Source organism: Zonotrichia albicollis, chromosome 9 (genome assembly GCF_047830755.1).
Source record: "Zonotrichia albicollis isolate bZonAlb1 chromosome 9, bZonAlb1.hap1, whole genome shotgun sequence".
Classification (NCBI taxonomy): domain Eukaryota; kingdom Metazoa; phylum Chordata; class Aves; order Passeriformes; family Passerellidae; genus Zonotrichia; species Zonotrichia albicollis.
This window is the reverse complement of record NC_133827.1, coordinates 32,962,421-32,974,500: the sequence shown is the minus strand read 5'-3', so window position 1 is coordinate 32,974,500 and position 12,080 is coordinate 32,962,421. Positions and strand designations below refer to the sequence as shown.

Genomic DNA, 12,080 nt, shown 5'->3' with positions numbered 1-12,080 from the left:
AGGCCTTTGGCTTCAGCAGTTCCTTTCCTCTGGGGGAAGAGATGGTTTCCTGAGGAAAGTCAAGGCTCAGGGCAGGCACAGACCCTCTGTGCCCCTGGAGTGTTTGCCCTGCCAGGCACAGACCCTCTGTGCCCTTGGAGCATTTGCTCTGCCAGCTCCCCTCTGATTGATGCTTTTTGCTGCAGGGAGCAGAGGTAGGGCCAGGTCAGGGCTCTGCTGGCCTAGTCCTGTGATCCCTCACCTGCTCTGGAATTTCTTTGAGCAAAGTCAGGGGGAGGGAATGGTGCTGCTCCTCTGCTGTGTGCTCCGGCATCAGGAGGAGCACTGGGCCGTGCAGGACCCAGGGGCTGTGTCCTGGTGCTGGAGGCCCCCAGATCCAGGGAGCTCCTCACACCCTGGCACAAGCACCAGGCAGGGCAGTGCAGCCGCTGTGCTGGGCTCAGCCATGTGGGGCTGGCAGCAGGGCTCTCCTGGCAGGGCTCTCCAGGTTCCTTCTCCAGATCCCTGGGGGAGCCCTGCTGGGGCTCTTTCAGCTCAGTCTCTGAGCAGGTGGGATGTGCTGGGACAGGCAGAAGGAGGCAAGTCCCGGGATGCCCCCCTGGATGGGACCGGGTCCACCTGTGCCCTGCCACCCTCGGGGGAATGGAGGGGCCGGTGCATGTTCCCGTGCCCAGGGGCGCCTCCCGGTCCCGTGGGTTGGCAGTGCCACCAGTGGAACGATGCGCTGCCGACTCCGCATCCCCTCCCCAGCTGCGGGGCTGGAGAGCCGGAGCCGCGGAGCCCCCACCCCGCAGGCGGAGCGGGAGCCCGGGGGCTTCTCGGGGCTCGGACCGGGCCAGCGCGTCCAGCGCGTCCCGTGGAGGAGAGAGGAGCCGCGGGCGGAGCGGGGACACGCAGCCTTGACACGCGTCCGTGGGGCTCAGGAACCGTGTGTGGGTCCGTGTGTGTGCGACGCGTCCGTGTGTGTGCGACAGGTCCGTGTGTGTGTGACAGGTCCGTGTGTGTGCGACAGGTCCGTGTGTGCGCGGGTCTGGAGCTCCCTGGCACGGGGGTGTCCGCACGGAGGGCAGCGGGAGCGGACTCACACCGGGCTCAGGGAGGGCAGGAGGGAAAGGACAGACACCGGACACCGAATGGACAGGAGGGAGCGGACAGACACAGGGCACGGGGAGGGCAGGAGGGAAAGGACAGACAGACACCGGGCACGGGGAGGGCGCTGAGCGGAGCACGGGGCGATGCTGCGAGCGCAGCAATTTCCTCGCACCCAGGCGTGCCGGGAGTCGCTGGCGGCACCGGCTCCACAGGGCAGTGATTCGGGTGACCCAGGGATGGCGCATCTGGAAGTCGGAGACCTCGGGAAGCCGCTGGGTCCATCCGCACGTCCCCGGGATGAGCCCGGACAAGCGGGCGCTGTACAGGCTCCCGTGCCGGGGCTGATCGATGCTTCACTCACCAGCGAGGCCACGCCGATGACAAATGCCGGCGTTGTGACGGCTGCCGGAGGGGCAGGAGACGTCTGTGCCGCCCTCCCCTGGGACTCTCAGAGTCGATGGAGTTTATTACCTTAACGTTATTTCCTCTCTCTGGAGGGCAGCTTTTGGGCAGTGCTGCCTGGTAGATAAGGAGCCAGCCCCTGGCAGGGGCTGGGTCTCGGCACCGCGATTTCTTTGGCCAGCGGTGGGAAAGGAACCCCTGGCACAGCCCCCAGGCTCTCAGCTGACAGCGGACCAGAGGCAGAAGGTGGATAAGGGCAGGCGGCTTCTCCGAGCTGAGCTCCGAGGGGAAAGCAGCGGCGGGATTTCGTTTGCCTGCCTCTTAAGGCAGTGAAGTCTCCATCCCCTCCCACGTTCCCTCCCCAGCCCTGACCCTGTCCGGCGCAGGGGTGGTGGGACCTCAGCGTTCATCTGGAGTTTCCCAACGAGCCGTAAGTCCTTATCATGTTGGAAAATCAATTTTCCCTCTGGCTGTTTTATTGGTAGCCCTGCCAGCCCTTCTACATATCCGGTAGAATTGCTGCCAGGAGAGATTTTTGGGGCTGTATCCCACTCTGCTTACAGAGCAGGCAAAGAGGACAGCCCTGCTGGCATTCCCCTGATGGGGCAATGGGGCTGAGGTGGACTGGGGAGCTGCCAGGGGTGTTTTCCGATGGGAAATGGGGCAGGAAGCACTTGGGAAGCCTGAGGGAGTTTAGGTGGAAGTTTTTTGTGGTTTTGCAAAGGAAAGGCGGTGTCTGGGGCAGGATGGGTGCAGGAGTGCAGAGCCCTGGTGATCAGCAGAATCCCAGCACCCTGACAGCAGTGGGGAGAGGGACAATGGGAGCAGAGGGAGCAGAGAAGTTGAGAAAGCATCCTGCAAACCTCTCCATCTCTCCACAGCCATGAATTCCTATGTCAACTGCTCCAGTTCCGAGTTCCCTCTGCCCCAGCAAGACTTCTCTGTGGAGCCCATCAGCCCTGATCTCAGCAACAGGACTCACCCAGAGACCTTTTTTGACCCTAAGGATGCCAACCTGACAGAGGAGCAGCTGCGGGATAAGTACCTGGGACCTCGACGGTCCAACTTCTTTGTCCCAGTCTGTGTCATTTACCTGCTGATCTTCTTGGTGGGGGCTGTGGGCAACACGCTCACCTGCATCGTCATCCTGCGGCACCGCTTCATGAGGACACCCACCAACTACTACCTGTTCAGCCTGGCCGTGTCTGACCTGCTGGTGCTCCTGCTGGGGATGCCTCTGGAGCTCTATGACATGTGGAGCAACTACCCCTTCCTGCTGGGGGCCAGTGGCTGCTATTTCAAGACGCTGCTCTTCGAGGCCGTCTGCTTCGCCTCCATCCTCAACGTCACGGCCCTGAGCGTGGAGCGCTACATCGCTGTGGTGCACCCGCTCAAAGCCAAGTACGTGGTGACTAGGAACCACGCCAAGAGGGTCATTGTCACCATCTGGGTCTTGTCAGTCATCTGCTCCATCCCCAACACCAGCCTCCATGGGCTGCAGCCTCTCTATGTGCCAGGACGGGGGCGGGTGCCCGATTCAGAGATCTGCACCCTGGTGAAACCACGCTTGACCTACAATCTCATCATCCAGGTCACCACCATCCTCTTCTTCTTCCTGCCCATGGGCACCATCAGTGTACTCTACCTCCTTATTGGGCTGCAGCTCAAGAAAGAAAAGATGCTGGAAGCCTTGGGAGCCAAGAACGGCAGCAGCCGCAACTGCCACAGCCGCCAGGGGCAGAAGAAAGTCAAGAGGAGGCAGGTCACAAAGATGCTGTGTGAGTCTGGGCAGGGCAGAGCTTGGGACTGCCTCCCAAGGCTGCATTGGGAGGGTGCTGGGGGGAAACTGAGTCATGGGCAGTCCAGAGCACCATGGCTTTGTCATCCCAAAGGAAAGCTGTGGGTTTGGCTTGTGGGGTGCTGGGCCAAAGGCAGATCTGGTGATTCTAGTCCAGCAGTAAGGACTGCCCAGCTCCTTCCAATCTATACTATATCCCCTCCTTGAGGGAAGTGCAGGGTGAGAAAGAGAAAGGAGGTGGGTTGGGATGGGGGAACCCACTCCCCATCCCTCCACCCAGACCTCAGATGCTGGTGGCTGTGGTGGGGTTTCCCAGAAGGGCAGCATTTCTGCCCAGCCCCACAGCCTCTGTGACTCTAATGGGGCAACGACCCAAGTCTGATTGAAACATCCTCTTTCCCACTCCTCTTCACTCTTGCTCTCCTCTCCACCATGGTTCCCAGAGCCTCTGGCTCCTTTCCAGGAGTGGGAGCTGCCTGCCCTTGGGTAGCTCCTCCACACACTCCCAGTCCCGTGGTGGCACAGCCATGGCAGATTGCCCAGCCCAGTCCAACAGCACGGCCAGGCTGCTTCTCTGCCACCCAGACAAGTGGTGACTCTGCTTTCCAAAGCTCCTGGGCTGGGCTGGGGACAAAGGGGGACCTGCCCTGCATGCCACAGAGATGCATTGTGGCATGGGTATAGCAGAGGACCCCAGGACTACCTGTACATGTACATACTTACACCCTTTCCTTTCCATCAGCAGAGCTGGGTTACAAAACAAAACAAAACAAAAAACTAAATCAAAACCAGAGCACAAGGAAAAGTCACAAATAGCTTGTGCTCCTTGGACTTTGCTGGTGAAGGTGGCAGGTTTCTGGAGGCTGGATGCTAACTGGGGAGTGAGTTCCCCAGTTGTGCTGCATGGCTGTGACAGGGCCAGCTGCCTGCCAGTGGGGAGTGGAGAAGTGCAGCACAGAAGTAGCACTGGCAGGAGATGGAGGGAGGAGATCCTGTCCAGACCTCCAGCCCTTCCATGACAAGTCCAGAAGGCACCGAGGGGACTTTTCCCCTCTCCTTCTTTCTCTCTCTCTTTTGCTATGGCCAAATCTGAAAAAAGGGCAGTGCTTGGCCAGGGACTGGGGATCTCTGTGGGGTTGGCAATCCCCATGCCCCCAGTAACACCATCTCCTTGTCTCCCCACAGTCGTGCTGGTGGTGGTGTTTGGCATCTGCTGGGCTCCCTTCCACACCGACCGCCTCGTCTGGAGTTTTATATCCACCTGGACCAGCAGCATGCTCCACATGTTCCAGTACGTCCACATCATCTCGGGCGTCTTCTTCTACCTGAGCTCGGCCGCCAACCCCATCCTGTACAACCTGATGTCCAGCCGCTTCCGGGAGATGTTCCGGGAGGCGCTGTGCCGGCCCGGGCGCCGCCCGCCCTGGGGACACTCGCCCAGCGTCACCCGCACCGCCAGCCGCAGCACCGAGTGTGAGCCTGCGCCCGGCGCGCTGCCCCTCGCCCACGCCGAGGAGTACGAGCTGCAGGACGTGCAGGGGGGCCAGGCCAGCAGGCACGCACTGTCCCTCTGCTGAAGAGTGGGAGCACAGGGACTCTGGGGCCGGCTTTCCTCGCTGATGGCTTCCATCTGACTGTGGCACTTGTGCTGTGGTGGGGAGCAGGAGCGAGGGGGGTCCCTGCCTCTCTGTGCTGTCCCACCGGCATGGAAAGGCTGGTTGTGTCAGCAGCACTGCTGCAGGGACATGCTGGCAGTGACCTCGCTGTGCCCTGGATGCACAGCAATGCATCCCGCTGTCCTCAGCACCAGGCCCTTGTGGTGTGGGGACACTGACTTCTGTCAGGGATATGTCAGCAATCCATAAAAATATTCCATCCCTCCTGGCCCAGTGGGATGAACCTGCAGGTACTGGAGATGGGGGCTTAGGCATCCCAGGCTGTTTTGGGACACAGGGATGGATGGGTGCCCCCAGAGGTGCTTGCTCTTGGGCTGAGATCCAGGGCTGTGTGAGAAGTTTGCATGGGATTGTGGAAAAACCCCATTCATGGGGGAAAAATGTTCTGTGGGTGCCTTCTCCCTTGAGACTCTTCAGGGCTGTCTGGCACCAGTGTAACCCTGATTTTGTGGCACATCTCTTCAGTGGTGCCAGCTGGTGCCTGGCTGCAGGGTGCTGGTACAGCTCCTTGCTCCCAGCCTTTCCATGCCCTGCATTCCCACCCTTTGAGGGCAAGGGAAGCAGCACGGCTGCTCCCTCCAGAGCTGGAGTCCAGGGTGGGGGAAATATGAGACAAAGGGATCTCCAGGCTGTCTGTAGTGCCAAGGCAGAGCTCCATAACTGTCTGTGTTACATGAATATGCTCCCCTCTCTGACCAGCATGTGCTGGGTGCCAATCTCTCCTTCCTCTGCCCACCGTGGCCACCTGAACATGTGGGGAGCCCTCCTCCATCCTTGCCCTCAGCCCCTTCCATGGGCTGAGCCTCACTGACAATTAAAAAGCCACTGGCCCGATTTGTGCCCTGCTTGTGTCCCTGAGCACCCAGCTCTAGTTCCAGCATGGGACTGAGCCCAGGCCATGCTCCTGGGCAGGCTGTGGATGAGCCATGTGCAGGGTGATGGACACCAGGGCTGCTGTGCTGGGTCTGCAGGTCCAGGGACACTGAGGGCATGGCAGGGAGGGCACAAATGGGGTACCTGCACCCTTCCTGGGCTCTCAGCTGAGCTGGGGTTGGGGCCTGTGCAGAGGGACAGCTGCCTCTGGAGCTGTGGCCATCAGTCCTTGCCCAGACACTCGGATTGGGAAATGTCATGAAAATGCCAGGGAGCGTGGGCTGGCTGGTCATGCTCCCCAGGCTGGAAGGACCCATTGATTTCCTGCCTGAGATCAATGCTGCTGCCTTCCCTGTGCACACCAGCTCCTGCAGGATGAAATATTGAGGATCTGAAATGGGAGCTGAGGGACCGCCCAAGCAGTTTGAGCTCTTGTTTTGCACTACTAACTCAACCCCAGCTCCCTCTCAGCCAGCTCTGGAAGGCTCCCCTGGCTCAGCATCACATGGCCATGCCTCTGGTCAGCATGGGCTTGCCTGGGGCTTGCTTGAGCAGAAATACTGGATGAGCAAGCCACAGGCAGAGCAGTGCCAGCTGCTGCTCTGCTTCCAGCCCCTCCTAAGCACTTTGCATGGGACCATAGTCAGGTCAGTGACTGAGCAGAGGCAGGGTTTGGGGCTTGCACACTTCCTCCTGCCCCATCTACCCAGTCCCTAGTTCAGAGGCAGTGCAGCTGGCTTCCCCTGCTCCCCATCCCACAGCCAGGTCTGCCAAGGGCAAAGCCCTTCCTTGGCCCTTGAGGGGTCCTGGTGGGTGCTGCAGGGTGAGGGTGGGTGTTGGGCTGCAGTAACTTCATGTTTCAGGGTCCTGCTGACTGCTTGCAGCCTGTGTCTGGAGGAGGTCAGTGTGACCGAGGGCACTGAGATCTGTCTGTTTCATCCCGTCTCTCTCCTGTTGGTGATGGTCCTGGCAGGGCACAGCACCCTGGCAGCCCTGTGGGGCCCCTTGTGGCTGCTGCGTGGGTGGATGTGACTGATGCCTCCTTGATGGCCATTACTGCCCTGTCTCACTTCACCCAGCTGCTTCCTCAGCCACACATCTCCAGGGAATGGCTTTTTAATAGGCAGTCAATAGTATTTTATAATGCACTGACAGACGCCCGTGTGGAGTTTTCGGTCTCTCGTGCTGCACGAAGGCAAACCTGTCCTGCTGTCCCTGAGCAGGCAAGCTGTGCAGGGATACAGCTGCAGCTCCAGTGCCTTGGCCAGTGTCAGACTGTGTCAGAGTGTGTGTTCCCAGGGCTTTTCTACAGGATCCTTGGTTGTGGCACACCTGGGATGGGGTCCAGAGCAGCCACAAAGGTGAGGCACTGCCTTGGCCTTTACCCAGCCTTGTGTTCCCAGCTGACAGAACCTGGCACTCCCCATCCTCCTCGATGTCCCCAAATTCAAACATCTCCTGACCTGGCATTCCCCATCACCCTTGGTGACCCCAAATTCTCCTCTCTGAGACACACAAGGGAAGTATGCAGTCCAAGCCCTGATATATTGGGTGGTGGTGCCCCACCATGCCCTCCACGTGCACAGCTGGGCCAGGATCACCCTGCAAAGCATCCCAAACCTTGTCAGAGATGTAGCTGCAGCATGGTTGGTGGCAATTCCTGGGTGGAGATGTATTTGCTCCCCTGGCTGGGTTTTAATGATGTGGAGACTTCCTGGGTACCAATGCCAGCTGGGCTCCCAGGAGATGCTGGACTCAAAGGCTGCTGGGCAAGTCCTTTAATCCTGTAATTAATGAATGCATGAAACCTAATAAAGAAGGAACTGATCTCCTCAGGGAGAATGGTTTCATGAAGAGCATTTTACACCTCTCCACCACTGGGAAGGCAGTGGTTGAGGACTCCTTCATGCCTCAGGCTCACTGCAGCCCCCAGGAAGGGAATTACGGAGCTGTTTGCTCCAAGAATGATGCTCCCCACTGGCCTCAGGGCCAGCCTGGCCCTGCCACCTTCCCAGTATAAATGAGAGGGATTATCCCTCCCAGGGAGGTGATTTAGAAGCAAAGGGCCCTGTGGGATGGGGAAGGCAAGGATGGGCAAGCTGTTCCCACTGCTCCCACCCCTGTAACTGGCCAGGGGGATTTACTGGTGCTTCAGGATGGTTGGGCAGAAGGAGCATTCCAAAACACTGCCTAGGAGTCCAATAAATATTTCAGAGCCCCAGGGACCCCAGATGGGCCAGAGTAGGGGTAAATTGAGGGGCCAGGAGATGCAGGGAGTGTGTGGATGCCATTGCTCCGTGTCTTTGCTCAGAGCTGGGAGAAGCATCTCTCTGTCCCTGCAATATGGAGCACGTGGTCAGGTTGGGCTCCATGCCACCATCTCCTCTCCAAACATTTTGCTTCTGAAGAGCTGTTCCCCAAAACTTGTCCATCTGTCCTCCCAGACTTGCAGCAGCGTCTGTCCCACTGTCAGCTGCTGCCCAATCACCAGCTCCTGGAGCAGGAGCCCTCCTGCCCCCCGTGCCAGCTCAGCTCCCAGAGCTGTTCCCCCCACGCTGCTGCATGCCCTGAGTGACACCGTGTCTCCAGAGCTCGCAGGGAAAAGATTTATCACCAGAGCTTTGGGGATTAAAAAGCAATTCATCTATGAGGCTGCCTCAGCCTTGTAAGGCTTTTTTTTTGTGCTGTGATTATTTGCAACAAGCATGGGGTGGGATTTTTTTCCTTTGCAGAGCCAAACTCAAGTTTTACAGCAATTGCCTTGTATATTTGTAGCCGTGATAAATGGCTCCAGAGTGTGCCAGCGGATTTTTGCTGCCCCTTTTCAAGGGAAAATGGTTTCAAGGGAAGAGTTGTTTTTCCTTTCCTTCACACAGCCATGGGATGGGGAAAACTGCTGCAGTGTGAGTTTGGCAAAGCCCTTGTGAGCCTGGGAATGAGCAGTCCCTGTCTAGGGCTGGGCAGGGGGGCAGGTTTGGGCTTCCCAGCCATGGATGCAGCACAGCAGCCTCTCCCAGCAAGATCCCAGCCTTTGTTAGGGGAGGAGGGAAGCAGGAAAATGTAGATGGCAGGAAACTGTGCTGGGTTTGAGCTTAGGCTGCTTTTTGAATCATATTTCATTTGTTCCCCTTATTCCAGGCTGGTGGTGGTGGTGAAAAGCCAACACATAGTGCCTGCAGATGGTGATGGGCAGGGACATAGACAGCAAGAAATCACAGAATCATGGAGTAGTTCAGGTTGGAAGGGATCTTTGAATGTTTCTAGTTCAGCCCCTAGTGTGTATATGTAGAATTTGATTCTGCTCCTCAGGAACACCTCTGGGCTCAGTTTTTAGGCCCAGATCAGAGGCAGCCCCTCTTCCTGGCTGGCTCCTCAGTGGATTCTCACAGCAATCTCTCAGCTCCCAGGTAGGCACTGGGCAGGGCAGGGCAGGGTGGGGAGCACAGCCCAGCCAGGGCCCTGGAGGAGCTCAGGTGCAGCTCTGGGAGCTCAGGCTGGCTCAGCAGTGCTGCACTGGGGCTGCCACCTGCACCAGGGACAGTGTCCTCCCTGTCACAGCAAACCCAAGAGCCCTGCAGGGGTGAGGCCACGGGCAGGGAAGTGATGGGGCCCTTGCACCCCACCTCTCTTGGGGCACACGGGGTGGGAAACACCAGAGCCAGAGGGACAAAGGGCATCTCCAAGAAGTGAAGGACTGTGTATGGTCCTGTGTAAGAAATCCCACTGGATTTTCCACCTGGCAGTCCTGCTGGCAGGGTGAGGGGAAGGGCACTGTGCATGGCACCACTGCCCTTCCCCACAGGCCAGCAGGGGCGATTAAAGCCGCTGGGCACCTTCACAGGCATCAGCTGGGGCAGGGTTAAAATCCCACCACAATGGGTTGGAAGAGAGAAAGCTTAGCCCACATCTTCTCCTGCAGCAACTGTGATTGCTAAAGATGGTAGAATTTATGTCAGAGAAGCCTGTGTGATGCTTAATTTTGTTCATAGGGACACTTTGGTTAAAAAATGAAAGCGGACTGTAAGTGGACTGAAGCCGGCTGGATGGCTGAGCTCTGAGGCAAGGGGGCTGCTCACAGCTGGCTGTGAGTGCTGGCAGGACTGAGGGATTGGGCTCAGGGCACTGACCCTGAGGACAGCAGTCTGCAAGGGCTTTCCTACAGCCCCACAGGCCACGCTCAGAGCCCCAGCACACACAGCCCAGGGGCTGCCTGGTGCCCTGGCTGGGATGTGGTGGATGAGGGGGCATCAGCCCTCCAGCTCTCATTGGAGTGCAGCAAATTCCAGAGTGAAGAGGAAGGCTGGGAAGGCCAGACTGGGAAAAGGTAACTTTTATCTGGTGTTCTGTATATTAAGGACCAGTGAAAGTGGTCCCTGACCAGTCCCTGTTGTCTCTGCCCAGGCTTCTGAGGGCAAGGGGGAATGCCTCCTTATGAACCTTGGGTTTTTCTGTAAGGTCAGCTCCTCTTCAAATATGGTTTTCAGTGTGTTTACTTGTGCTAAGGACTCCTCTGTGTTACAGCCAGGAAGGGAACAGTAGCCACTCCTGGCTCCTGCATTGCTCCATGCCCAGATGGCACTGCCCTCCCTCCTGGCTGAATCTCTCCAAAGTAAGTTTGAATGAAAACAAGTAAAACTCGAGGTATGGACCCAAGCTCAGGGTAGGCTCCAGCTGTCTCTGCTGCAATGTTATTGCAGTGGCAGACTTTAATTACGTGGGTTTATCACTCTTTGTGCTTATCAGGGCAGCCAGGGCGAGTTTGTCTCCTCAGTTCAGGACTATTTAATGTGGCACATTGGAGAAAGCTGTCTGAGATGACTGGGAGGCCAAACTCATCTTTCTTGTTATCTCTCCTGGGCGGGTGGAGTGACTGTGTCACATTAATGACCATCTCACATTGAGGATGCTGGGACTGAGCATGAGACATCCCCTCCTGCCCACCCTGGAGCCTGCACCAGGCACAGGCGGCTCCAGCTGGCCCTGGGGCTACCAGCCAGGTCAAAAGCTGTATTTCACACAGCAATCAGCCTGGGGCTGCAGGATGGGAGCACACAGGTTCCCAGCAGGTATTTGGCAGAGATTGATGAACTGGTTCTCCAAGATCGTCTCCATGCCCTGGCAGTGCCTCAGGGGCAAGAGCTGCCAACAGGTGGCAGAAAATGGAGACACAGACATAGATCTGTTTGTCCTCAGTTCCTGTGCCTGGCCTCTTCCAGGACAGATGATAAAAACTCCTTGCTGCCTGAGACCTGCTTGTATCAGCTTCCAAAGAAGCTCAGCAGCACTGTCCTCCTTCATCCCCAGGCAGGGAATGTTCCTTGGAGGGGGAATCCCTGAGGGGCTCCCATGTGTCCTCTTGCATGGCAGCAGCCTCAGCACACACAGGGCTGTCCCCTCTCCAGACAGACCTGACTGTGCCAGGCACCTGCTTTTCAGTGTCCTGCTTGCAGGGAGAAGCACGAGCCCTGAGCCCATTTCTCCCTTCCTGGCATTTCCAACCACCCCCATGACCCCATCTCCATCTCCATCCCCATTCCCATCCCATCCCATCCCATCCCATCCCATCCCATCCCATCCCATCCCATCCCATCCCATCCCATCCCATCCCATCCCATCCCATTCCCCCTCCTTGTCCATCTCTGGCCCAAAGCACCCCCTCCCCTGCACACCAACCCCTCCAGCACATGGCTTGTTTAATTCCTTTTAATTTCTCATCCCTTGCTCAGAGCTGCTGGGGCCAATTTGCTGCTGCTGTCACCAGAAGAAAATCAAGTTAATGACAAGAAAGACATGATAATTTAGGAGACCCATCAAGCCTCAGTGCTGTATTAATAAGGAGCAGGAGGATATTGCTGCTGCCTGCTCTGCTCTTATCTCCCACACCTCCAGCCCCAAGCAATCCTGGGAGCCAGCCAGCAATGCCAGGCTCAGGATGACTTTTTTGCCCCTCTGGTGTTTTCCAGTGATTTCTGCTCTGGCTAAAGGAAGATCCACATCTCTCTACAGCTCTTCACTTCTCCAAACTTATCCTGGCATCAGCTCCAAACCTCTCTGTATTTCAACAACCGCCCTGCACAGATGGAAAAGCAAATGGTTGGAGCTGGGTTTGGTTCCTATTTTTCCGTGGCAATCCCGGCCGACAGGCGGTGAGTCCATCTGGCAGGACCCTGAAACACAGCAGCAAGTGCTGTGCTCCAGCATCATCTGCAAGATGAGGGCTGGGTGAGGACTCCTTCAGC

At 57.7% G+C, this 12,080-nt stretch overlaps 1 protein-coding gene across 1 annotated transcript; it reads left to right on the top strand.

The window, feature by feature from the left end:
- Positions 1 to 298: 298 nt before the first annotated feature.
- On the top strand, positions 299 to 8,559 carry NMUR1 (neuromedin U receptor 1). The gene is made up of 3 exons (XM_005484889.4): positions 299 to 1,924; positions 2,376 to 3,272; positions 4,478 to 8,559. The coding sequence occupies exons 2-3, from the start codon at positions 2,378 to 2,380 to the stop codon at positions 4,867 to 4,869; spliced, it is 1,287 nt and encodes a 428-aa protein (XP_005484946.2). The 5' UTR covers positions 299 to 1,924; positions 2,376 to 2,377; the 3' UTR covers positions 4,870 to 8,559.
- Positions 8,560 to 12,080: the final 3,521 nt, after the last annotated feature.

What these genes read in the sequence shown, in the direction of transcription:
- NMUR1 (XM_005484889.4), top strand. Translation starts at nt 2,378, where the DNA reads ATGAATTCCTATGTCAACTGCTCCAGTTCCGAGTTCCCTCTGCCCCAG. An exon ending in GCAGGTCACAAAGATGCTGT is followed by an intron (nt 3,273 to 4,477) that starts GTGAGTCTGGGC and finishes GTCTCCCCACAG; the next exon opens with TCGTGCTGGTGGTGGTGTTT.